Genomic DNA, 26,042 nt, shown 5'->3' with positions numbered 1-26,042 from the left:
GGATGCAGCATGCTTGAGGCTGGTGCATGGGGATGACCCAGAAAGATGTTATGGGGAGGGAGGTGGGAGGGGGGTTCATGTTTGGGAATGCATGTAAGAATTAAAGATTTTAAAATTTAAAAAATAAAAAACAAAACAAAACAAAATAAAAAAAATAAAAAAAGGAAAAGACTCTGATGCTGGAAGGGATTGAGGGTAGGAGGTGAAGGGGATGACAGAGGATGAGATGGCTGGATGGCATCACCGACTCAATGGACGTGAGTTTGAGTGAACTCCAGGAGTTGGTGATGGACAGGGAGGCCTAGTGTGCTGTGATTCATGGGGTCGCAAAGAGTCGGACATGACTGAGTGACTGAACTGAACTGAACTGATAGCCAATAATTATGTAATATCTTAGTATGATGACAGATTGCAACTAGACATATCACGGTGATCATTCTGAAGTATATACAAATATGAAATCACTATATTGTGTAATAGGAACTAGTACAGTATTGTAGGGGCTTCCCTGGTGGTGCTAGTGGTAAAGAACCTGCCTGTCAAGCAGGTTATTTAGGAGACTCAGGTTTGATCTCTGGGTCCGGAAGATATCCTGGAGGAGGGCATGGCAACCCACTACAATATTCTTGCCTGGAGAATTCCCATGGGCGGAGGGGCCTGACAGATTCTACAGTCCATGGGGTCACAAAGAGCTGGGACATGACTGATGTGACTTAGCACGCACACACCCATAGTGTTGTAGGTCAATTATATTCCCCATGAAACAAACAATGGAAAAGAGATCAGATCTGTGATTATTAGAGGTGGGGTTAGGGAGAGGAGGAATTGGATACAGTTATGAGATAAATAAAGACTAGGGATGCAATGTACAACTGATAGTTAAAACTACTATATGCTATGTATGAAAATTGTTAAGAGAGCAAATCCTAAGAGTTCTCATCACAAGGAAAACATTTTTTCTATTTATTTAATTTTGTATCTGTATGAAATTGTGGATGATGCTCATTAAACTGTCATAACCACTCCATGATATGTAAAACTCAAATCATTATGCTTACATCTTAAACTTATACAGTGCTAAATGTCAATTATATCTCAGTTAAACTGCAAGAATGAAAAAACAGTGGTAACTACTAGATCCAGACTTAGGATCCTTTATGTGTTTATACTCAGCTTTTACTTTCCTTTTGGCCTTTAGGTATGTATGGAGGAGGCAAGCAAGTACAAAAGTTACACTGTCCAAGTGCACATTTGCGGACTTTTTAGCGTCTTAGTGGCGATGATAGAAAGCAAGTGCAGCAAGTGTCCTGCCCAGTGGCTGCCATGCCACCACGTGGGATCCAGAGACAATATAAAACCTGTGTTAAATAAAATTCTGATCAAAAATTTCAGTTATTCACAGAACAATTGGTTACTAGCCACAGATAAACTATTAGTATGCCATCTCATCCAAATCTTTCCTTTCAAATAGTTATTTTCATCATTTTTAAAAAAGGTGTGAGAAGGAAAATATTGTGGTACTTAAAATTTTGATTTTTTAATGAAAAATTACATGAAGCCAGTTTCCTGAGCTACTAATAATTTTTAAGGAAAGAAATTCATTATTTTTTAGTGGCCTTACATAACAAGGAATGGACATCAAAAGGCACTAGGCCATAGGCACCCCTTGTTCAAATTAGAAAAAGATGCCTTTCTTATCATAGTTTTTCTTCCATATGCTGAAATTATCATGTATTCTTTTACTTTTAATAACAAGTGACTTAATGTCATGTAAACTTTTAATAAATGTATAAATTGATCATTTCTAAAAGTGAATGGTATTTCTTTAGTGGTGCAGTGCACAATCTGTGCAACCATGTTTGGTAGCCCTGAGACACTCCCTCTGTGCAGAAAACCTTTTCTAGAGCTTATTTTTTTAAAGTTCTATGTAGCTATATGTGTAACTCTATATGTTATTGGTTGGACTGCTTTAACAAAGGATCTTAAAATTCAGTGACTCAAAAAAGATATGTTATCTTTCTCTGATATAACAGTTAAGCAAATTACTGCCTATGAGCCAAATTTGGTGCCCAGCCTCTTTTTGCATGGTCCTCAAGCTAAGAATTTTACATATTTAAATGACTGGTAAAGAAACAAATAATAAAAAATCAAATGTATGACAGGAGAAACATATGGCCTACAAAACCTGAAATATTTATTATTTGGCCTTTTACAGAAAAAAAAATTGCTGTCCCTAGTATATTGTCACCCTGCTTATTTAAATTATGCGCAGAGTATATCATGAGAAACGCTGGGCTGGGAGAAGCACAAGCTGGAATCAAGATTGCTGGGAGAAATATCAATAACCTCAGATATGCAGATGACACCACCCTTATGGCAGAAAGTGAAGAGGAACTAAAAAGCCTCTTGATGAAAGCGAAAGAGGAGAGCGAAAAAGTTGGCTTAAGCTCAACATTCAGAAAACGAAGATCATGGCATCTGGTCCCATCACTTCATGGGAAATAGATGGGGAAACAGTGGAAACAGTGTCAGACTTTATTTTTTTTTGGCTCCAAAATCACTGCAGATGGTGACTGCAGCCATGAAATTAAAAGACGCTTACTCCTTGGAAGGAAAGTTATGACCAACCTAGATAGCATATTGAAAAGCAAAGACATTAGTTTGCCAACAAAGGTCCGTCTAGTCAAGGCTATGTTGTTTCAGTTGTTATGTATGGATGTGAGAGTTGGACTGTGAAGAAAACTGAGCACTGAAGAACTGATGCTTTTAAACTGTGGTGTTGGAGAAGACTCTTGAGAGTCCCTTGGACTGCAAGGAGATCCAACCAGTCCATTCTGCGGGAGATCAGCCCTGGGATTTCTTTGGAAGGAATGATGCTAAAGCTGAAACTCCAGTACTTTGGCCACCTCATATGAAGAGTTGACTCACTGGAAAAGACTCTGATGCTCGGAGGGATTGGGGGCAGGAGGAGAAAAGGACGACAGAGAATGAGATGGCTGGATGGCCTCACCAACTCGATGGACTTAACTCCGGGAGTTGGTGATGGACAGGGAGGCCTGGTGTGCTGCAATTCATGGGGTCGCAAAGAGTTGGACAGGACTGAGCGACTGAACTGAACTGCAGCATAAAGGCTGTTGGACGCTCCAAACGAGAAAGAAGCCCTGTGCCACAAGGTCACTCCTCAGATTTATTCTATCATGTTGTTCTACTATCCCTCACCAGGATGTCATCTTCATCTATATGGTCAAGGTTGGTACATTACCACTATTTCCACATCCTAGTCACTGCAAAGGGTGCAGTTAGAGTAAATGTCAAGCACTTCGTTTTTTAAAAGAAGACCAGACGTTTCATGTATCACACCCTCTTGAATCACATGGCCAGAAACATGGTGTTTTGCCATGGTGAACTACGAGGTTAGGGGGAAATGTAATCTGTCTGCACAGCCATGTGCTCAGCAAAAATCCTCAGACTTCTATTACTAAAAAGTAAGAGAGGCAATAACTGGTAGTGGGTAACTACCCATTAAGTTGGACATAATTTAACACCTGAACCACCATCACCATATCCCTCTACACTCCTAGCTCACCTCCTGCAATACCTGCCTTACATTTCCTCTCCAAGTAACCAAGGTTGCTATTATCCTAATCATTATGGGAATATTTTTATTTGTTTAATCATCTATGTTCAAATCCCTGTACTATATAGTTTAATTCCTTTAAATAGTAAGTTTCCTTGGTTCCTCCAGATTAGGTTATGGTTTACACTTTTCAAGAATATTTCACATCTTGTGTGTGTTAGTCATTCAGTTATGTCTAACACTTTGTGACCCCATGGACTGTAGCCCACGAAGCTCCTCTGTCCATGGAATTCTCCAGGCAAGAATACTAGAGTGGGTAACCATTCCCTTCTCCAGGGGATCTTCCTGACCTAAGGATCAAAGCCAGGTCTCCTGCACTTCAGGTGGATTTTTTAATAGTGAGCAAAAAAAAAAAAAAAAAAAGGAATGCATATGTAATGCTGAATAACAAAAAGATGCCTTTCTTTAAATCACACAGATAAAATAAACTTTTACAAACACTGCCCATTTTCATACTATTAGGAAAAGAACAAAAGAATAAAAATTATTCATAGCAACATGTTTATTTAAGCCCTAGCAAAGTTTTCATTTACAAGCAAATATTTTGGGGGGAAAGATCACAAGACAATATTTTCAAGTGTCATATCACTCACATAAAAATTAAACTTGCAGAATTTACAAATTAATATTCTGAGCAGACATAAATTATACATCCTTTTGCAAAATCCAATCTACAGCATTTAAAATTCATAGTTACAACATAAGACATTCTTTCTTTACAGTCTACCTATTTACATAGCTTTTCCCACTGCAGATGATAAAGTTCTCATCATAGCTACCAAGGTTTGCAAACACAGTATAATTAAAATATATTTAGCAGCATATAAAAATTAGATTAAAAGGGAAAGAAATACTACTATTAAATAAAAATGAAATTAAAAGGTGGATAATAGAAACAACTCCATAGGAAAATAGATCAAAATGTATTTCTGTTAGGACATCAAAAATGTTTCCCATCACAGAATGTATGCACAGCACTAATAAAATAATTTACCAGCATTTAGTCCTGAGCACACAAAATAGCACAGCAAAACTTTGGTCAATACAAGTAAATGTCAAAATCTAACACAATCTGTTTAACATTCTTTGTTAGTAGATAAAAGTCAAATCCATTTTATGAAAAATCACTGTCAATAATATTCTCACATCTTTTTCATTACATTAAAAGAGCTTTTAAATTTGGGAACCCTCTGTAGACTGACATAAATACCAGACAAACCAATGTTTGACTAACATTCCCATATGATTTAAATATGTAAATCAGCTGAACAGACTACATGAATGAGATAACAGTGGGTGGCATTATATTCTAAGTGTATTTTCTGTCACAAAAGCAGACATTTTGCATTTCAGATAATTTGAAGATTTTTTTTATAGATAGGAACAAAAATCCAGCCATGGTAAAAGTGAGAATCAAGCAGTGTATCAATTATAGGTTATATATGCATTGGTAGATATTAAAATTTAGCACAGAGTACACAATTTCATTAGAATACCATTTATATTCAGTAGTTGGATTCATATATATTTTCCAGTTAACTCCATTCACAAGTTTTCGCCTAATAAATTCAGGACAACATTTTCCATAAAGAAGATAAAGTATCACAGTATTCAGTTTCTGACTATCTTCATTCATGTTTAATTACTGGCGATATCTTCCCCCAAATCTCCTGTGTCAGAGATTTGACCATCTTGCAAATTTCGAGTCTTCCAAATTCTTACAGTTCGATCACTACAAAATAATAAATTAAAAATGAATATGTGAAAACAGGTAGAAAGATACTGTTCTTAGAAATACTTATCAAGAAACATTTACAGAAAAGGTATTTAATAGATATAGATAAAAATATACATTTTCCCATAGGTATATCAAATAGGTACCCATAATAATGAAAATAAAAATAGTTTATATTATCAAAGAGTTACTATGTGCCAGGTGTTGTTACTATGTTCCCCTCACACCATTAATGCATTTTATTCTCTTTACCTACCATGAGATATAGATAATGCTATTATACCCTATTTATGATGAGCAAATTGGGGTCCAAAGAAGTTAACTAATTTGCCCAAGATCAAGCTTCCCTTGTGGTCCATTAGTTAAGACTTCGCCCTTCCACTATGTATGCTGCACAGTGCAGCCAAAAAAAAAAAAAAAAAATCTGCCCAAGATCACAAAGTGACAGCACCAAGATTTGAAACCAGGCAGATTGACTCCAAGGCCCCATCTCTTAAGGCTATATTGATATAGTCCGTATATATGGTCAGAGGTCTTCAGGCATAAAAGCCCAGAGTAAGATCACAGTGAGGAGGCCTGGGCAGGGATTTCAGAGAGTTGGTGAATCTGTCAATATTCAGGAAGAATTATATTCAGGTGAAATCAGCATAAGCCCACAGAAAAAGCAGGCAGCTACTAGGAATCAGACAAACACTCTACCTGTCATAGAACATAGACGATTCAATGCATTTCTGAGAAAACACTTTTATTCACCTAACATGTGGGTTCTGGGTACTAGTCATTAGACAGTTACATTTCTCCTGGCTCTAGAAAGACAGTGTTGCTTTTCTCCAATTTCTTAATAAACCCAAAGCCAAAAGAAAGAGTTGCCATGAAACTGTATAGTTTAAAAGCATTTCAAAGATTATGTAGCATATTTTAAGGATATAGAAAGTTTAGTGACTTGTCATTGTAACATTACAGAAGACAGAATTGAGCCTAGAATCCAGGCTTTCTAGTGTGTAATCAATAATCTCCTCACCCCTAATTCTTACCACATGGGGGAAAAAAATCACATTTTTTTCTATTTTTAAAATCTACATGAGATGATGGATATTAACTAAGCTTACCACAGTAATCATTTCATTATATGTGTAAGTCAAGTCATTCTACTATTATACCTTAAACAGTGTTATATGTCAATTATATCTCAATAAAACTGGGGGAAATAATAATCTTTCACCAGCCCACACAGCACAGATAATTGAAAATAGCAAGGGGATATGTTCACTTGTCCACCCATTTACCCATTTCATTTATTCATTCAACCATCCATTCAACAAATATTTATTGGGAACTTGCAGTGTCCCAGGCATTATTCTAGGTGCTTGGGATCAACTAAAAATAAATAAATAAATAACAGAATCCTATGCCTTTGCAGATCATATATTCTAGCAAAAGGAGACAGACAATAAAACATGATAAAAATTATTAGTTTATTAGAAAGTAATAAATGTGACAGAAAAATTAAGGAGTATGGCAAAGGGGATCAGGATCAGGAGTGGTAGGTGATAGGAGAGATTAAATTTTAAATAAAATCACAGGGTTATTCTTACTGAGAAAGAAAAATGTTAGAAGATCAGGATCTCTGAAGGCACTTTGGGCATGTGTCTTAAGGCTGGAATAAGCCTGATATGTTCAAGTCCAGCAAAGATATTATCAATGCTGTAAGAGAAGGAACATGCCAGAGGGTATTAGAAGGTTAAGATGAGAGATGACAAATGCTCAAAGGGTTTAGATCAAGTACAGCTTCTACTTTAGATAAAATGGATGACCAATACAAGTTTTTGAGCAGAGAAAGAACAAGATGATCATAATTTTTAAAAATTTTTAAAAATTACTCTGGCGTCCGTGTTGAGAATAGACTACATATGGGCAAGGGACCTTGCTTGTTTAGGAGGCTATTGTAGTAATCCAAGAGCTGATGGTAACTAGGGTCAGTGAGGTAACAAAAGGCAGGGTGAGAAGTAGTCAGATTCTAGATATAATGTAAAGGTAGAATACCAACATAGTTTGCTCATGAATTGGATATGGAGTATGAAAGAAAGGGAGGAATGAAGGTGTCTGTACTGAGCAACAGAAAAAAAAAGAGAAGCCTTCAGCTGACACGGAAGAGGGCATAGGATGAGCAGGTTTCTCAGGGAGGCTGGGGGTTTAGTTTTGGACATACAAAATCTAAGATGTGCAAACTTCCACTACTAGTCATGACGGAGTAACCTATGCCAGGTTAACACTTCTGTGAGTTAACACAAAGTGAAAACTTGACAAAATACATGGAACAACTATTTTCAGAAACTGGGGGATGGGTACTTTAGGCCTGTAATTCTTGAGAAAAGGGAAACAGAGAAAGTGAGCTCTGTGACAGCCCTGGCTTTCCGTCTGGAGGCACTTGCCACACTACAGCAAGCAAGAGGGGAAATAAACAGAAGACCACAGGATCAGAGTTGAAAAGACAGTAATAAAAATCTGGGAAGTGTGAAATAGCTGTAATTTGTAAAACCAAATAGAGAAGAGGGGAGAGCTATGCAAAAAGGACTATGGAGTTATAGGGAAAAACATTCCACCAATCTACATACATAGGGGCCCCCTAATGGCTTTGACTGAAGGCTAAGCTGCACATGAGTAGAGTCAGACTACACTGCCAGACCAAAACACAGCTGTGAGAGTCAAGTTCTGACCAGTGAAGTAGAGAATAGCATCAAACATTCAAAACATTCAGTAAAAACCCAAGAGTTGAAGTCTCAAAAAGATGAGCTGAACCACAAGTAACTTACATAACTTTAAGTAAAACCCACTGTCTTTAAATGAATAAAACAAAATCCAGATATTCAAAACACAACATTACAATGTTCAGCGTTCAATAAAATATATGACATAAAATCAGAAAAAAATAAGACCTATATCATAAGAAAAATCAATCAATGCAACAGATTCAGAAATCATATATGACAGAATTACTTATACAAGGACTGTGAATTACAAAGTACCTCAGTCTTCCCACCTATAAAATAGGGATTACAATAATAACTTTCTAGAGTTCTTATGAAGACTAAATGAGTTAATGCCTGAAAACATTAGAACAATGTCTGGTAGATACGAAGCCCCATATAAATATTTGTTAGGTAATGAATAAGTAGAACTAATTTGAAAACAGGCCTTCTGATTTTATTGGTTATTTTCCTGATTTTATGTTACATGGTAAGTACATCTGCATCTCATGCACCGTGGGTAAACTGAGGACATTTTCCATTTCTCAAAAATAAACCTGTATCATGGAAGAAAAATATTACATCATACCTCAGTGATCAGACCTCAGTGAATCATAATAATTTTATAGTGTCCCACAGCTATAAGGGGTATTATCTCCCATAAATGGTCAAGGACAAATAAGTTTCTAAGGGAATAAACAAAAGTGATGAAACTTAAGAAAGTAATGTATCTCAGAAATAGCATCAATGCTCTTTGCTATTTATGCAATAGCATAAGTGCTGTCGAAGCATTTAAGATAAGCATCTTAGAAAAACACAAAGGAAATCTTTGATGCATTTTAGAGATGACAGAAAGTAAATTTAAATGAGATGAGGGATTCAGTGGAAACAGCACAAATAAAAAGAGACACCACAGAAATTTAGCAGAAGTTTCAAAATAAAATCAGGGTAATTGTGTATTTAGGACAGATGAATCAAGAAGTGGCTCAATAAATTAAGTAACATAATCGGTAAACAAATGACATAAGGAGATTTTCATGAGAAATTACGTTTTGAATGAGATGAACACCTCACATTATCGTACATATGATTTCCTTTCCAAAAGTACTTATACATAATGTATTATGATATAATACATATTATGTCATTTTTATGGTCACATCTCTACACCTTCTTCAAGCATCTTCTTAAATGTCACTTTCTCAGTAAGATCTTCATTGTCCATTCTATTGTGCAACCCCAGTTCCTAGCGATGCTCTCATCTCCCCTCCCTGCTTGCTTTTTCTCCATAGTATCTCTTACCATGTAACACATTTTACTTGTTCATTTTTTCTTCTCCTTAGAATGAAATTAGGATTTATATCTGTTTTGTTCAATTCTCTATTCCCAAGATTTTGGAACAGTGCCTGGCACACAGGAGATTCATAATGATGAGCAAATGAGCAAATAAATTAATCAATTCAGTCATTCTAAGGAAGAGGGAGTATATATTATTATTATGTACTTAGATTTTAAAGGAGGTGGAAGAGGCATAAAAGAGGTTTTTTTTATGACTTGGTCTAAATGTGAAGAATGAGGCAAGTTTTATACCTTTTCTGGAAAGACAATTTAGAAATTAATCACTTCTGAATGATTTTTTAAAAATTAAAACTGCTACAAGAAGATCTGGTAGCAGACTTCCTAGTCTAAGCAGAGAGCTGATACAGCAGTTACACTATTATCATATAACCTGGGGAGCCCAAACTCCGTGACCACAGTGCATCTCAGAAAATATAAATAAAATATCATAAATTGACCTGGAATGGCTGTAATAAAAGAAAGATTTCATATGTTCTACATTGCCAAATATTTACAACCTACATTATTTATTAAATCTGAACACAAGTAACCAATAGGAAAAACTTACTCAGCTGCAGTAAAAATGTGGGTGGAATTAACACATATGGCATTGATAGGACTCTCATGGCCTTTCATCTCTCCAACAGGCACAAAGGTGTCTATGTTCCAGAGTTTCAAAATGCCCCCTCTGCAGCCACTGAGCAAAACTAGGTGGCCTGGTACCACTGCCAGGGCACAGACCCAATCCTTATGTGCATTTGGAACTTGCTGAGAGAAAAAAGAAAAATTAGCAGCTTAAGGGAAGCCTTTCAAACTGACATTTTCGCACCAAAATAAGTTACCAAAGTTTTTATTGACAAATTCAAATTTTGGAACACTGAATTGGTCTGGAAACCATAAAAATTATTTTCTATTAAGTAACTCTTAGAGATTTAAACAGATAATCTGTAATTTGCTCCTCAATTTAATTCTCTAGTTATCATCAGTGTTATCAGTATTAAAGGCCTACAATGTTAAAAACTCTATAGAATCTAAAACACATGGCAAGTATACTGAAATTTTCAAACACCACTTCCTCTTCAAAGGAGTAAATATCTCACCTTTCTAGAAAATGTATCTCACACAACAAGTTTGAAAACTACACGTGGTATATAGAATATAAGGATTGTCTCCTAAAATTGCTGCCTTAAATTTTGGAAGAGAACATAGAGGCCTAAAGCTTTTTGAAGAAGGCTGGAGCTAACCCACATGTTTCACAATGTGTAAACAATACTTATGGGCTTTCCTGGTGGCTCAGTGGTAAAGAATCCACATGCCAATCCAGGAGACTCAGGTTTGATTCTTGGGTTAGAGAGACCCTCTGGAGAAGGAAATGGCAACCCACTCCAGTATTCTTGCCTGGGATATTCCATGAACAGAGGAGCCTGGCAGGCTACAGTCCACAGGGTCGCAAAGGAGTCAGACACAACTTAGCGACTAAACAACAACAAACAATAATTATAAGCTCAGACTATATGACCACATTTTATGCATATATATATTCATATATATAATATAAAAGACATCCTAGAATGTATATCTATAAAAGAAAAGCTTTTGAGTGCAATGTATGTGCCTGTTGCCAGTTTTTTCATTAACATTCATGCTACTTGTTCATTTTTTTTTCATCTGATTGTAAGCAGGAAAGTGTGAGCAACTGCAATACATACATACACACTCATACATTTATAAGAAAAAGCCTGAAATTGAGAACAAGTCTTCTGGGAATTAGGAAAAGCTACTGATATTTGATTATACTGAAAAAACACTTCAACCCAACTATCATTCTATAGGAAATGAGAGAACCACCATTCTTGGATGTATGAAAATGAGATGAAGAATCATTTAGACTGCTTTGTCCTTAGCAAAACTTGGTACTCTGTGGAATATGTGTGAAAGTATTGAAGCATTAGTTGTTCAGTCATGTCCAACTCTTTGCAATCCCATGGAAAGTAGCCCACCAGGCTTCTCTGTCCATGGAATTCTCCAGGCCAAGAATACTAGTGTGGGTTGCCATTCCCTTCTCCAGGGGATCTTCACAACCCAGGGATCAAACTTGGATCTCCTGCATTGAAGGCAGATTCCCTACCATCTGAGCCACCAGGGAAGCCCTTGGAATATGTGTACATAAAAACAAAACAAAATGAGAAACTGACTTCTTCACTTCAGGCCTGTATTTAGTAAACACATGCACAGGGCATGGAGGCCTGGCGTGCTGCGATTCATGGGGTCGCGAAGTCAGACACGACTGAGCGACTGAACTGAACTGAACTGAACTGATGCACAGGGCAATCCCAGAGCTTCCAATTCTTATCAGAGTCTATTCTTCTCTTATCTACGAGATATCACTAAAGGTCTAATGTTGCCCTTTTCATAATTACTAACTCCGTTAGGTGATAATGAAACACTTTTTAAGAGAAAGCCCTGATTGATACCATCCCTAAATGCTGAAAATCTACATAGAGACTCTTTGTGTTTTTATTAGAATACTGATGACTTTGAAGTACCCACTCCATCTCATGAAAAGGTTTTGAATTACCTGTAGAAGATCTTTTTGAGCTAAATCCCATTTCTTGATTCCATTATCTCTGGACCCACTAAATAGGTTATCCCCATGTATGGTTAATGCTTCAATGCCATCATAATGAGGGGGCTCAAAATTGTGGGTGGGACTCACAGTTCCAAGGGCCCCTTCAGTTACATCAAACATCTAAATAAAAGCAAAATGAAAGTAGTCATCCTATTTAACTTACAAATAAGCACCTTAGGTATTCATTCATAGAAACATGTACACATGTATATTAACCAAATGTGACTTGTTATAAATATTTTACTAACAAAAATGACTTGCTTTGAGTGACTCAGGATGAACCTGAGCCCTAATTTTCACATGTCACATGCTTACATGTTTGTAACCTCTTAAGAAAGACAACCAATTTTTTCATGTGTAAGTGCACAAATGATATGTTAAACAATAAAAAGGTTACATATAACAATCCAGTTGAAACTCAGATAAATGATATGATTGTTATTTAAACACAGTCAGGCAGCTCTGCAATCTTGGTGGTCATCACAAATTCTCCAAAGCTGCTATGCGATTTCACTCTGCTCAGTTGCCCTCATTTCTCTTAACTACCGAACTTGTGAGTTTTTAAAAAGCCTAGTATAACCAAAAATAGACTTTCTGGACCATCCCTTCCCCTCACAGTTACAAAAGTTTCCTTTTATTCTCAAGCATTCTCTTATCCTTCCCTTCTTTTCAAGATACTAAAGTGTACTTACTTTCTCTCAAGGTACACATCTTTGATCTGATCTGATTCTTTTTTGATCTGATTCACCAATTACTACTACTTCACTCTTCACACTTTCCCTCTCCACTAAGCCCATTTTCTAACCATATAAACATGCTCAAGTCTACCAATACAAAACCCTCTTGCATTAACCATTCCATTTTCAAGTCATTAACCCACTTCTCATCGTAACAAAACTTTCTAAAAGAAGATTACTTACAGTCTTTCTGTCTCTTTTTATTACTATATTCTCTTTTTGTTTCTGTTGGTCCTTACAGGATTCCCCAAGGCTGAGTCATATCAATCTCTCTCCTTTGGCCATATCAACTACTCCTTAAACATCTGCTTCTATTTGAATGGCTCTGAAACATATGTGTCTAGTCATAACTTATCATGGACTTTGTACTTGCCTTTCAAATGGCATATTGGCTTACATGAAGAGGTCCTCTATTAGTATTTCAAATTTAACATCGCCAGAATCAAACTTTTCATCTGTCCTCATCTTATCTGCTACTGGCATAAAACAAACATGAAGACCATAATACGCTCAGTATAAAAGATGGGGGATCGTGACGATGAGCTTTAAGCATTAGTTAGATGACTGAGGTAAAAAACGTCTTTAAAATCCCTCCCAACCTATCCTCTATGAAAAAGTGAGAATACATTTTTAAATAAGATAACAAAATCAGGAACTGAGTGAGGAAAAGATCAGGAAGAAAAAGTAAAGTCTAGAAATGAGAAAAAAGGACTGATTAAGAGAAAAGCATCCTAGGTACATCTGAATACTTCAAACTTATCATTTAATAGGAGAATATAATTCAACAGCTTTATTATACACACTTTGATGTAATGATCCTTGGAGCCAGTGATGATTAGATCTTGTCCATTAGAAATCCGATCTACAGTAAGACACATAACAGGGCCTAGATGTCCTGTTAACTTTCCTGTGGACTGAAACCTTTAAAAAGAAAGAAAAATAATTTTGTTTAAAAATATTTCTTAGTATGCTGAGGCTAAGTCTCAACAAAAATAACAGTCTTTGCTAAAACTGTTCTTTTTTGATTTAACTCCACCTCTATGCAACTATCCTCAAATTAAGAGTCAAAAAATAGCCAAACTAATTGATTCTCTGATGGAAGTTTAGGAATCCTAAATAAGTTATTCCAAAGTGACTGATGTCATTCAGATAGTAAAAAAAAAAAGCATCAAAAGTCCAAAAACTTGCTTAGGGTTAATTTTAACTCCAACCTAAGTCCAGATAAACCTTAATCTGTTAAATGTCTCAACATGTTATAGACATATTAGCATCAATTTTAAATTTGACTAAAACAACTATGTCACTGATATAATTAGAAAATAACAATTTGAAGAAAGTAAGATTATTTTATTACACACACATATAGTATCATATATATACATATATGTATATACGTATATATATGCACACGTACATCATAAGTACACACGTATTACACATATAGTATACATATAGTATACAGAAAGTATACATATAGTATACATATAGTATACAGAAAATATAGTCCATTTCATCAGTTATTACAAAGGTATTAAAATGGCCAGGAATATATATGACTGGTAGAAAAGTGTGATGTCCGTTGTCAGGAGGTGGCAATGAACCTTTGTTTCATAATCCTACCTCAAATCAAGCTGCTGTAATACAGAGATATATCTGGCTTCTAGAATATTACTATTTCTTGTAACTCTTTTTTATAGTTAATTTGTTGAGATGAATCTGTACTTAATTATGTTGCTGAAAGCAAGCAAGTTTCAAAGGATCTAACTTTTCAGCAGATAAGAAAGTGTAGAAATTTTTAGAAGCTGGTATCTTTTTTGCCTCATGTCATGATGCTGAGTATCTTCTTCCATGGTACTCTGAATACAAGTCAAGTTTAATATCTTTAAGAATAAACCTGGTTCTCATCACATTCCAAATTTTCTTAAACAAGCACTGTTTTCAATTTTCTATTTTTTATCTCTAAAACGGTAGTCATGACTATGTTTCTTCTTTCTCATTTATTTATCTATAAATTATGCTTATTATACTTTTTCAGCCAACCATTAAAATATTACAAGTAATAAATAGTTACCCTCAAAATTTCTAAAATAAATTTCCCTTTGATTTACCACTGACAAAGTGAAGTGAAAGTGAAGTCGCTCAATTGTGTCCGACTCTTTGCGACCCCATGGACTGTAGCCTATCAGTCTCCTCCGTCCATGGGATTTTCCAGGCAAGAGTGCTGGAGTGGATTGCCATTTCCTTCTCCAGGGGATCTTCCCGACCCAGGAATCGAACCCAGGTCTCCCGCATTGCAGGCAGATGCTTTACCATCTGAGCCACCAGGGAAGCCCACTGACAAAACCCTTCTAAATGGGATTATTACCTGAATTACCAACTTTACTCAGAATCTTGTAATTGCCTATTTAGTGGCCTTTATTATCCATTACAAGATGAGTTCTAAGAAGGCGGACATCAAATTTGTCTTGTGCAATCTATATCTCCAGTATCTACCATAGCGTTGGTATAATACCTGCCACAGTTGATGCTGAATAAATATTTGTTAACTAATAAATAAATATTCCCTTGTTGCCAACATTTTAATAACTAGAAAAGAATCTAAAATAAACACTCAAATGAAGGATGAAAGCTCCTACTTCATGGCAAATAAAAATCAAATCAAAGATGTAATGCATGGTATTCTTTTTACTCACTTCATCTTCTTAATACTTCTTCATATATACATATATAATTTTATATTCATAAAAATCCTGTGAAGATTTATGATCAAACTTTTAAGGTTTATAAATTGAAAATTTTGAAATATAAGATATATAAGTGATGTTACAAAAAAATAATTCTTTCAAAGTTACTGATGTAACTAGCATGAGAATCTTGTTCTCTTCTTAGTAAACAATACGACTTATTGACAAATATTAATAAAGTCTATTTTGTTTTTTTTCCCCAGCAATGGAGATTAAAAGAAAGAAAAATGTTGAGTGTGCTAATGAGGACAGAGGAGACATTTAGGGATGCTGAATCAAACAGAAAAATCTAGGATTTTATATCAACTTCTGGGGTTATATAAATTAGATTGCACCAGCACTAATATCAATGTGTGAAAATTGCATTTGCCATATACAGGAAATACATTTTCTTTAAAACTCTACCTTTTAAGATCCCACATTCTGACAGCATTTCCAGAGGCTGCATAGAGGAAAGTCCCAGTTGGGTTTAACGAAATTTGATTGATCTGGTTTTCCCCAGAAGGAATAGCAACTGTTCGGCTAGTACTTGCAGAACAAGCATCTCCAAGAGTAACCTGACCTGAAGACCTTAACAGAGACGAAACAAAGTAAGTCACAATTCTGGACAAGAGTTAGTCATAGAATTTCTTAAATGCCCAGGAAACGGACTGTAGGCAACATCCGTGTTCTTCACTGTATGCACTACATCTAGCATAGCACTTCACATGCACGTAGGTGGCACTAATAAATGAAAGTGCCACCTTTGTGCCACCTTTCATTTATCTTCATTGACAGATAAGTGAAAAAAAATGAATGAAGAAAATAAGATGACATGGCTTAAAACTCTTACTTTGCAAGTTATAACACTAGGAATTTGGGGCTATATTAGTCACTGTGTCATGCTCAGTCATGTTCGACTCTTTGCTACCCTATGGACGGTAGCCCGCCAGGTTCCTCTGTCCATAGAATTTTCCAGGCAAGAATACTGGAGTGGGTTGCCATTTCTTACTCCAGGGGATCTTCCCAACCCAGGGACTGAACCCACGTCTCCTGCATCTCCTGCACCGAAAGACAGACTCTTTATCACAAAGCTACCTGGGTATCCAGGCTCTGGGCTCTATTAGAGATGACTTAAACATGATTCAGAAAAGACTAGATGACAAAGATAACAAAACTCAACAAATGATGTGTGAATGTGCTCAGTTGCTCAGTTATGTCCAACTCTTTGTGACCCCACGGACTGTAGCCCACCAGGCTCAACAAATGATACAGTGCCACAAAGTTAATTCATTTCCCTGCAGCTTGCAGAAGTCCACCGAGGAACAAACCAATATTTCTTTCATATATAAGATATGACCTTTTGAATAAGAGTTTTTGTATACTTTAACCCAATCATATATGGACTGTTTACTATGTGGAAAAGACTTAAACATGATTTATTTCCTCAGCTAAATTCTAAATAGCAAATATATTTTTCAATTTTGAATCATTTTATTAGCTAACTTCTAAAAAATCAAGTTAAAATTAACATTTTCCAATGATTTTAATGAGTCAACTGGATTGGTAAATTTCTAAGATAGTGTTTTTTCCTATAAAATTTCCCTCAAGAGACCTGTATTTAGCATAGTAAATACTTAGTAGTCTCAACATATAAAATAGCATTTAAGTGTTAATAATCTTCACTCTACAAATTAGTAAAAATTAACCATCCTTAAGCTCCTTTCTCTTATTTAAACCAATAGAATTCACCTTTTATTTAAAATTTTAATTATGTGAAATAGTTCATTAATCTTATGGGAAAAAGAATCATTTGCTGTACGTTTTAAAGACATATATAATAAACAGATGCAGAAAATAAACTCATTTTCCAATTGTCCAATCTACAATTATGAAACACAGGCTAACATCAAATCAGTGTGTCTTAAGAAAAACACTCCTCAATTATTTAATTATTTAATAGATGTTAAGGGAACTTTGCAAGTACTTCCTAATGGTCTATAATGGTGGTTTCAGCCATTTTCCAAGGAGTGGCATTCATTTGAAACAAGTAATGCAAATCATTTTACTACATCAAGTAATAATGAAAATTCAACTCCTTAGTTTTGGGGAGGAAGGAAATATGAAATGTGTATTGAGTCACAGATTAAATATGACTTCTCCTTTTCTGTTTAATATTAAACTATTATATTTTATTTTCTCAATATTTTTTCACCTTATGTTATATACATTCTTATTGTAAGCATTTTAATATTCTTTGCAAGTGGGCAGGTATAAATAAACAAAAATGCATATATAGACCTATCTTTTCTTATATTTTATAAACAAGAACTATTTGCCCCTTATGGTATTTGTCTCTAAGTTACTTACGTCAGCGTTCGAACACACTTTGCTGAATCTCTGATATCCCACACCTTAATATAAGATGTTGACACAGTGAAGACCAAACTGGTATAATTACAATATTTTACAGATACTACATTGTTGGGATGACCTCCCAGTGACATTATCTCCTGCCCAGTCACCAGATTCCATACTTTACAAGTACGATCTAAAAGCAAATAAAAAAGAGGAAATATTGTCAATAAGAACTAAAATAGATTCTCTCAGCAATAACAATTTCTCTCCTACGAGAAAAAATGAGATAAGAAAATGGTAATTATTTAATTAACTTGCAATAGCATCCCAACTCTATCCTGACACTTTGCAGCAGGTTCAAGGGCAAAGTAGGTATAAGGATTAGATGAAAGCTAGCATATCTGGTGTATGTATCAAGTGGTATTAAAGAATAATTATACAAAATTTTTTAATAGACATATTGATAGTCTTATTTCAAATTGCCCCTGAGTTTAAAATGGCCATTCCAAATCAGCCTCTTCAAAATATTTTGTTTTGATACTCTCTTCCCTTCTCATAACACTCCACATGCAGAACTACATACACATTTCTTTTCCAGAGATCACTAATTGACTTCATTAACACAATCATACACATGATCATTAAACTATTCTGTTCAAGACTTTGCCTTTCTGACATAAGTATCTAATTATCCTGGAGAAATAAATTTAATTTGAGTTATTGGAAAATTATACTTTAACAGAGCAATTTTTTTTTAATTGGGGAATTGCTTGCTATTATTTACAAGTGCTGACAAGATTTTTCCCTTTATCTTGTAATATCCTTAAATGCTAAAAGGCTTTGACTAGCTTCCCAAATTCCTGCACATGTTTCCTTCTCATCTTTCCAGCCTCATTATCCACTACTACTACATATATTCTACTTTTCAAGCCAACTGGATTTAGTTTCCAAAACCATCTACCTCCATGTCTCTGCTTACACTGCTCTCTAATCTTGGTTGCCAATTTTTATTTGCCAATATCCAAACAATCCAGTAAGGTTCACCCTAAGTGCCTCCTCATCAAAGCCTTCCTTCACAGTTTAGCATAATCTCTTTCTCTTCTGAAACCCCAAATATTTAGGTATAACTCTTTAAATCATTTATAGTTAATTTCTAGTTGCCTGCAAGTGCAGGTTTGGTGATGTGCTGACCTAGGTTTCTAATCCTGGCTCTTCCACTTATTAGCTAAGCTTTTCTGGAAAAATCATTTAATTCCTGGAATTTTCAGCTTCTTGATCTGTAAAATGAAGATGCAACATTGGCGTTGTTGTGAGAATTAAATGAGGTAAAATTTACACAGTGGCTAGTATAGTTTCAGACACTTATTAAGTGCTCAAGAAATGGTGGTTGCTACCCATTTTATTCTTTTACCACACTGTACATTGTAATGGCCTTTTATGGATTTTTATACAGCCTGCGTTACTAAGCTCAGGGCTTTGCATGCATTAGGTGCTCAATTACCAAATCGAGATGTATTCCTTCACCATTCTATTCACATAAAATCAACAGAGATTTTACTTTCTTCTCAACTATGTAATGATTTTATATTTTATATAATTCAGCAGTTGAACAATATCATCTTTCAGATTCTTATGAGTCTTAAGCAGCTTGAAATTTTTCAAAACCTGTTAAATGTAATCATTAAAAAGATCTGCTAAATAATCACATGACACAACTATTAGCACCTTTTGATCCAGTGAAAAGAAGATCATCAGTAGAATCCACACAGAGCACAGCTTTTGTATGCCCTTCAGCTATATGAATACACTGAAGTGGAGAAGTTCTGATTCCTTTTGAAGCTGGAAACGGGTTGATTATGCCCCTGAGGTGGGGGAAAAATAAGATTTTTTTCAGTAGCTATATCATGAAACTATTTTTTATTTCTCTGACTTTAAGAAGTTGTTCTAAATAATTGGTACTATATAAAAACCAGAGTCAGACACGACTGAGCAACTAAACTGAACTGAAAAACCAGATTGCTCCTTGTCTTTTTTTAAAGCAAAGGGACAAAGTGTGAAATTATAATAGTAGTGATGAAGTACATCAACTATTTAGGAATCTTCTAGCAGCTGTATTCTGCAAAGAGCGAAGTCAACAATACCTTTGAATTTTCTCACTAACAATTTTATCCCTTCAAAGTTTAGTGAAGTAATATTGGGAGCTATTCAAATATAGTAAATTATGAAAAAGAAGATGTATTAATGATGGAAAATTGGAAGATGTAACTATCACACTGGAATTCTATGTCAAAAAAAGACATTTTAAGGACGGCATAATACATACTACCTAAAATACTAAGAAAGCAGATTTCAAACAAATTTGAAGAAATACAAAAATGATTGCATAAATTGAAATCTAAAGGGACAATGGCTCAAAAATAAAAAAAAAGCTTTTAAAATTCTAACAATCTCAAAGAAGATTTTTTTTAAAAAGCATAAGATATTAAAAGAATAGTGATGCTCTTTGGAGCTTTCTCCTGTTTAACATTTTTTGAATTCCTGCTTTATGCCAGTGGACTATGAACTGTGGAAATGTAAAGTTTATCCAAACACTGTCCCTATCCTAAAGGAGTTTAAGACAGAATCTGAATTGAAATAATTGTATTGGAAAGACTAAAAATGAGAGTGAATTAAGGAAAAAAAATACATATATAAGTTAGACATATCTTTGCTCAGAGCAGGAAGAAAAGTTATGCTGAAATATGTCCATTTTATGGGCTTCCCAGGAGGCATCAGCAGTAAAGAACCTGCCAATTCAGGATATATGAGAGATGCGAGTTCAATCCTTGGGTCAGGAAGATCTCTGGAGGAGGGCATGACAACCCCCTCCAGTATTCTTGCCTGGATAATCCCACGGACAGAGGAGCCTGGAAAGCTACAGTCCATAAGGTCACAAAGAGTCAGACACGACTGAAGTGACTTAGCACACATGCACGTGTGTCCATTATGTAAGACAGATGGCCTAATATTAGAACAGATTCAGAGATAAAGCTGTCTGTATCCACATTCTTGATGAATGAGAACAACTTTTAAGATGCCAGGGACAGAAATAATTCAGAAGAAATGTGAGCCCAACATAAGTTAGAACTGACAATGGACATTCAATGAGTTCAAGTATTTCTATTTTTAAATTATTACATCATAAGATTTTGAAAGTATATACCATTGTGGAGGCAAAAATCATTGTTGGTATGCTAAGAGAATCAGTAAAAGGGAGAAAATATGTAGATCCAATATTCCAGAAAGGAGAAAAAAAAAAAGTGGATTTCAGAAATTACAGATGGGTAAAACTTGTTGAGTTTCATAGAGGGAACCGTCAGTTCATGGGAAATAGATGGGGAAACAGTGGAAACAGTGTCAGACTTTATTTTGGGGGGCTCCAAAATCACTGCAGATGGTGACTACAGCCATGAAATTAAAAGATGCTTACTCCTTGGAAGGAAAGTTATGACCAACCTAGATAGCATATTCAAAAGCAGAAACATTACTTTGCTGACTAAGGTCCACCTAGTCAAGGCTATGGTTTTTCCTGTGGTCATGTATGGATGTGAGAGTTGGACTGTGAAGAAGGCTGAGCGCCGAAGAATTGATGCTTTTGAACTGTGGTGTTGGAGAAGACTCTTGAGAGTCCCTTGGGCTACAAGGAGATCCAACCAGTCCATTCTGAAGGAGATGAGCCCTGGGATTTCTTTGGAACGAATGATGCTAAAGCTGAAACTCCAGTACTTTGGCCACCTCATGCAAAGAGTTGACTTATTGGAAAAGACTCTGATGCTGGGAGGGATTGGGGGCAGGAGAAGGGGACGACAGAGGATGAGATGGCTGGATGGCATCACTGACTCGATGGATGTGAATCTGAGTGAACTCCGGGAGTTGGTGATGGACAGAGAGGCCTGGCGTGCTGCGATTCATGGGGTTGCAAAGAGTCGGACACGACTGAGCGACTGAACTGAACTGAACTGAACTGACTATTAAATAAATAATTACAAAAACTACAAACACCTAACTGCTCATGAGTAAGCGATCGCATCTCATGAGGAGTTTTTTTTTTTTTAATTAATAGGCAGCAAACTAGGGTAATGTCATATTCATAATGTATATCGACTCCAATAAAGTCCATACAAAAAGCTTTTCAAGTGATATCCCTACATTCATGGTGGGTGAGTTTGAAATTGTTGTAGTAAGGTAGTTCCATCAGTGGCGGTAAAATTACCCCTAGAATCAATGTTCCTCTCAATCTGGAAAAAGGTCTTCAATATCTAGTCAGTCTTTCCACTGAACTGAAGACAGATATGGCATGCTTTCTAAATTGACATATTAACGAGCTATATTGTCTACAAAATTATTCCCAAAATCTGTTTAAGTATGTACTTAGCACTAAAACATTCACTGGATAAAATTTAAACATGAAATTTAAGTTGAAGATAGAACAGAATGCTCCAAGTAGGAAAGGGGCTTAATTAGATTTTAAAAGCTAAAGAAATTTGTTTATTGAATATAAGATTAACGGATCAACAATGTATGATTCCTCTAACACTATTTTCAGTAACTTCTGAAATATAAGTAAATATTTCAGGAGAAAGAAATCAATAGAACTACTATACTCTGCCAAGGCTACATCTAGAATGAAGTGGAATTCTAGAGGCCACATTTTAAAAAGAGCTTTGAAAACCTGGAAATTTTCCAAAACAGTAGAAACAAGAAGGATCTGCAGACTATACCACATTAGAAACAGATTAAATTTATTGAGCTGATAAAAGAACTTTCATTGGAGAGACCATACAAAAGTACTAAATATTTAAAGAGCTGTCATATGCATGCAGAAAAGATGTACTGGATTAATGCTAGTATAGCTCAAGAGGGCTGATGACAGACCAATGAACAAACTATTTAAAGAGCTAATAAATTAGGCTCAGGATTAAGAAATATTTATTTTTAGGATTTAGGTTATAATGATTTCAAAAAGTAAAGGGAGTTTCTCAGCAGAAATAAGACCAGGAACATGGATGGATCACATAGATCATCCACCACATGGATGAATAACTACAAAATCCAAAGCATTATTTGTATATACACATTAATTTGAGATCCTTGAAATTAATGCTCAGTAATTTGTGGGTTATCTAGAAATTTAACAGATTGAAATAGAAATGGTAGCAAAACCTCCTCAAAAGTCTAAAATTGGATTTTGAAATCCTATTACGTGGCGTTTATAGTTATGAACTGAAGCCATCAAATTTTAACTGTTGCTTCAGATGTTGAAAAGTTATGATCTAATGCATAGTCTATTACTATAATACTTACTTCCAAAACACTACATATATATGTATGTATATTTTAACAAGCTGATTATAAATAAAAGAATTCATTTTAACACTCTTAGAGCTGCTTTGATCTGTGCAAATGCAGACTAAATGACACAAATCATCCTAAGAAAAAAGTTAAAACAGTATCCTTGGTTATTTAACACTATGTCTCCAAAGATTTCCTTCCTTAAAATTACTATCTTTATCCTAAGAATCTACTAATGTTCCCTTGATGACATAACATTCAACACAATTCTGCCATATGAAAGGTTGTAAAATTACAAAGGTAAGTATCTACTTTCAATAACGTATGTATGGCATGCCTTAGAGACCAGGATGTCTCTTTTTCATTCTTATGTATTTTATTTATTCAGACTTCTGAATAAAATAATTTCAACATTAAATATAATATTATATTCATTAGATACTGAAAAATACTCTCAAATATTCAGAATATTGGGGTTAATTTTTATAGCCTTAACCTGATACAAAAGATAATATTAATAGAAAAAATATAGTAATTGGAAACATAAGTCAAAGGTATTTATTAAAAACCTATTTACATTATGAAATATATAACTCAACTTTAATATTGCAAACTTATACAACAGATCTGATGTGAAAGGGAAAAAAATGCTTTTTGGTCCATGAAAAACCAGTAAAGTCTTGTAATACTATGAATGATATTGATTTCCTCTCCCTTCCCCTGCCTACCTTCTGGAGGATCTACTGATGATCAGGAAAATGGTCATGAAACATGGGAAAGTAGTGCAAAGAGAAAGAAGGAGACAAATTGATTAGTAAGGACAGGAAATGAAAGGAAAAAAAGAGAAGTTAAGGGTCCAAAAAATCCATAACATGAAAAAATGCAACATTATTTTAAAAACAGCATCTAAAATGCTTAAAATATTATGTTTTAAAAATTCTTTACTTTCTATATTTTATGTACCACAGTATACTTTTTTCCCCTAGCATACCTTTTGTTTTAAAATCACAGAGCTTGCCATAAAATTTTATTTAAAATCAATAAATCAACATGAAAAAATACCTTATTCACTTCCTACAGTTTGGGGTGGAAAAAATGTCTGATGAGCAAACCTTGACATTAATTTTCATAAAACTTCATTTCTTTTAAATAAAAGTTTTAGATTATAGACAGAATACGAATGGCACAAGTTTTTATACTATTATATTAAAAAAGCTTGCCATTACCTTGAAAGCTATGACTTCATAAAAGTATATTAAAATTAATGTTTAAAAATATTAGTGCATTTTTATGGCTTACAAGTTATGAGTGCAACAAAAATGAGACTTGTTTAAAGTTTCTTGGAGGGCATTTTAGAACATCAATGAAATGCCAGAACGTAGGAAAGATAGAAAGTACCTGTGTACCTCCGACAGAGAGGAATCACTTTCATCAGACCTACAGTGAAAGAGTTAGAATTATGAGGAAAAAGAAAACAGATGTCAACAGGTAGACACTGAGACTGAACGGATTCAGTACTATGAATAACAGAAATACAGCAAACATTTCCTTTATAGTGCATTCCTTTTCTATCTGCGCAGAATGTCAGCAAATTCATTGATAGCCAAATAAGTTAAAATTTTGTGCTTATGTTTTCTTCCAAAATTTTTTTTGGTGGGGACTTTCTATTACTGATCCGCAGAACCTAATCTACTCTCACCTTCTAAAATACAGGCCCTGAAAAGGAACAGCATCAAGCTAGTGAAATACATCACCTCAAGACTCTAATTTGACTAGTACTAGAAACCTTTTCTGTCTCGATAGTCATTAATGAATTTTATTCCTCTTGATAATTACTTTATATTTAGACTCTTCATGTGGAAGTTGCACAAATACATCATACGTATATATGGAAAGCAAATCATTCAAAATTTAATAACCTTGGATTTTAATTCATCTCAAAAACATGGAGTTCTTCTGACTAGGCAGTCCCTTAGTAATAGTTAGGAGGTTTTACTGGAATTTAAAAATAGATGAGCTACTCTTGTCAGCCTTAACCTGAAACCTCCAGGACTGACAATAAGTCTAGTTACTATGAAAATCTATTTAGCTTGTATTATTATATACTATCTTGGGTTGACCACCAAGTTGATTTGGGCTTTCCCATAACGTCTTATGAAAAATTCCCAAACAAACTTTTTGGTCATTCTAATACTTGGGAAGAATGATGATAAAGTGATTACATAATACTGCATAGTATGTAATCAGAAACAATGTGTAGGACCTAATTCTATCTGGTAAAATATGCTAGTCTCAAAAAGGAGCCCAAAGAAAGTGATTCAAAAGTTAGGTGAGATTTTTGAAAGTGTAGTCAGTTATTCTAAATTTTACTTTATAGAGATGACAACAGAGTCAAATGATTGGTAGCTCATAAACAATTTCAGAAAATATGGAACTATGATTAGATTGTCAAGATTATCAAAAGACTGACACAAAAATTTTATGACTTTGACTGCAAGGGAGAGTAATTCTTCATATTGCTTGTGAAAATGGACTTCCTAAAGACATTCTTAATGTTCTACTCTTTCTCAATTAAATAAGAGATAGGATTTAACAATAACAATGTTCTCTTTTAAATATTTTTTTAAAAAACCAGCTAGATCATTTTAAAGGACATGTCTGTATCTACTGCTAAAACTATATTAAAATCTAATAAAAATGTATCCATAAATTAAGTAGATTAAACAATCTTTCAAAATGATGATGTGCTTACACATAGAGCCATTTAGCATGACCTAAACACGCCAGATGGATCTTAAACAATACCT

General features: G+C 34.8%; 1 protein-coding gene across 18 annotated transcripts in view; it reads right to left on the bottom strand.

Annotated features, from left to right (window-relative positions):
• Positions 1-4,121: 4,121 nt before the first annotated feature.
• Positions 4,122-26,042, bottom strand: part of KIF21A (kinesin family member 21A) — a 182,300-nt gene continuing 160,379 nt past the window's right edge. For 10 of the 18 annotated variants that reach the window (XM_069584622.1, XM_069584629.1, XM_069584631.1 and 7 more), the window contains 7 exons: positions 19,630-19,766; positions 17,917-18,097; positions 15,973-16,137; positions 13,627-13,744; positions 12,036-12,206; positions 10,026-10,225; positions 4,122-5,369 (listed from right to left, as the gene is read on the bottom strand). In XM_069584622.1, coding sequence (XP_069440723.1) covers positions 5,276-5,369; positions 10,026-10,225; positions 12,036-12,206; positions 13,627-13,744; positions 15,973-16,137; positions 17,917-18,097; positions 19,630-19,766 — 1,066 coding nt within the window. In that variant the 3' untranslated portion in view covers positions 4,122-5,275. Of the gene's footprint in view, positions 5,370-10,025; positions 10,226-12,035; positions 12,207-13,626; positions 13,745-15,972; positions 16,138-17,916; positions 18,098-19,629; positions 19,767-23,963; positions 23,979-24,633; positions 24,673-26,042 lie in introns of all 18 variants that reach the window. The other 8 variants (XM_069584617.1, XM_069584626.1, XM_069584619.1 and 5 more) reach the window with 2 other exon arrangements.

The sequence above is a fragment of the Ovis canadensis genome, chromosome 3 (genome assembly GCF_042477335.2).
Source record: "Ovis canadensis isolate MfBH-ARS-UI-01 breed Bighorn chromosome 3, ARS-UI_OviCan_v2, whole genome shotgun sequence".
Lineage (NCBI taxonomy): Eukaryota > Metazoa > Chordata > Mammalia > Artiodactyla > Bovidae > Ovis > Ovis canadensis.
This window is presented reverse-complemented; position numbering and strand designations above follow the sequence as displayed.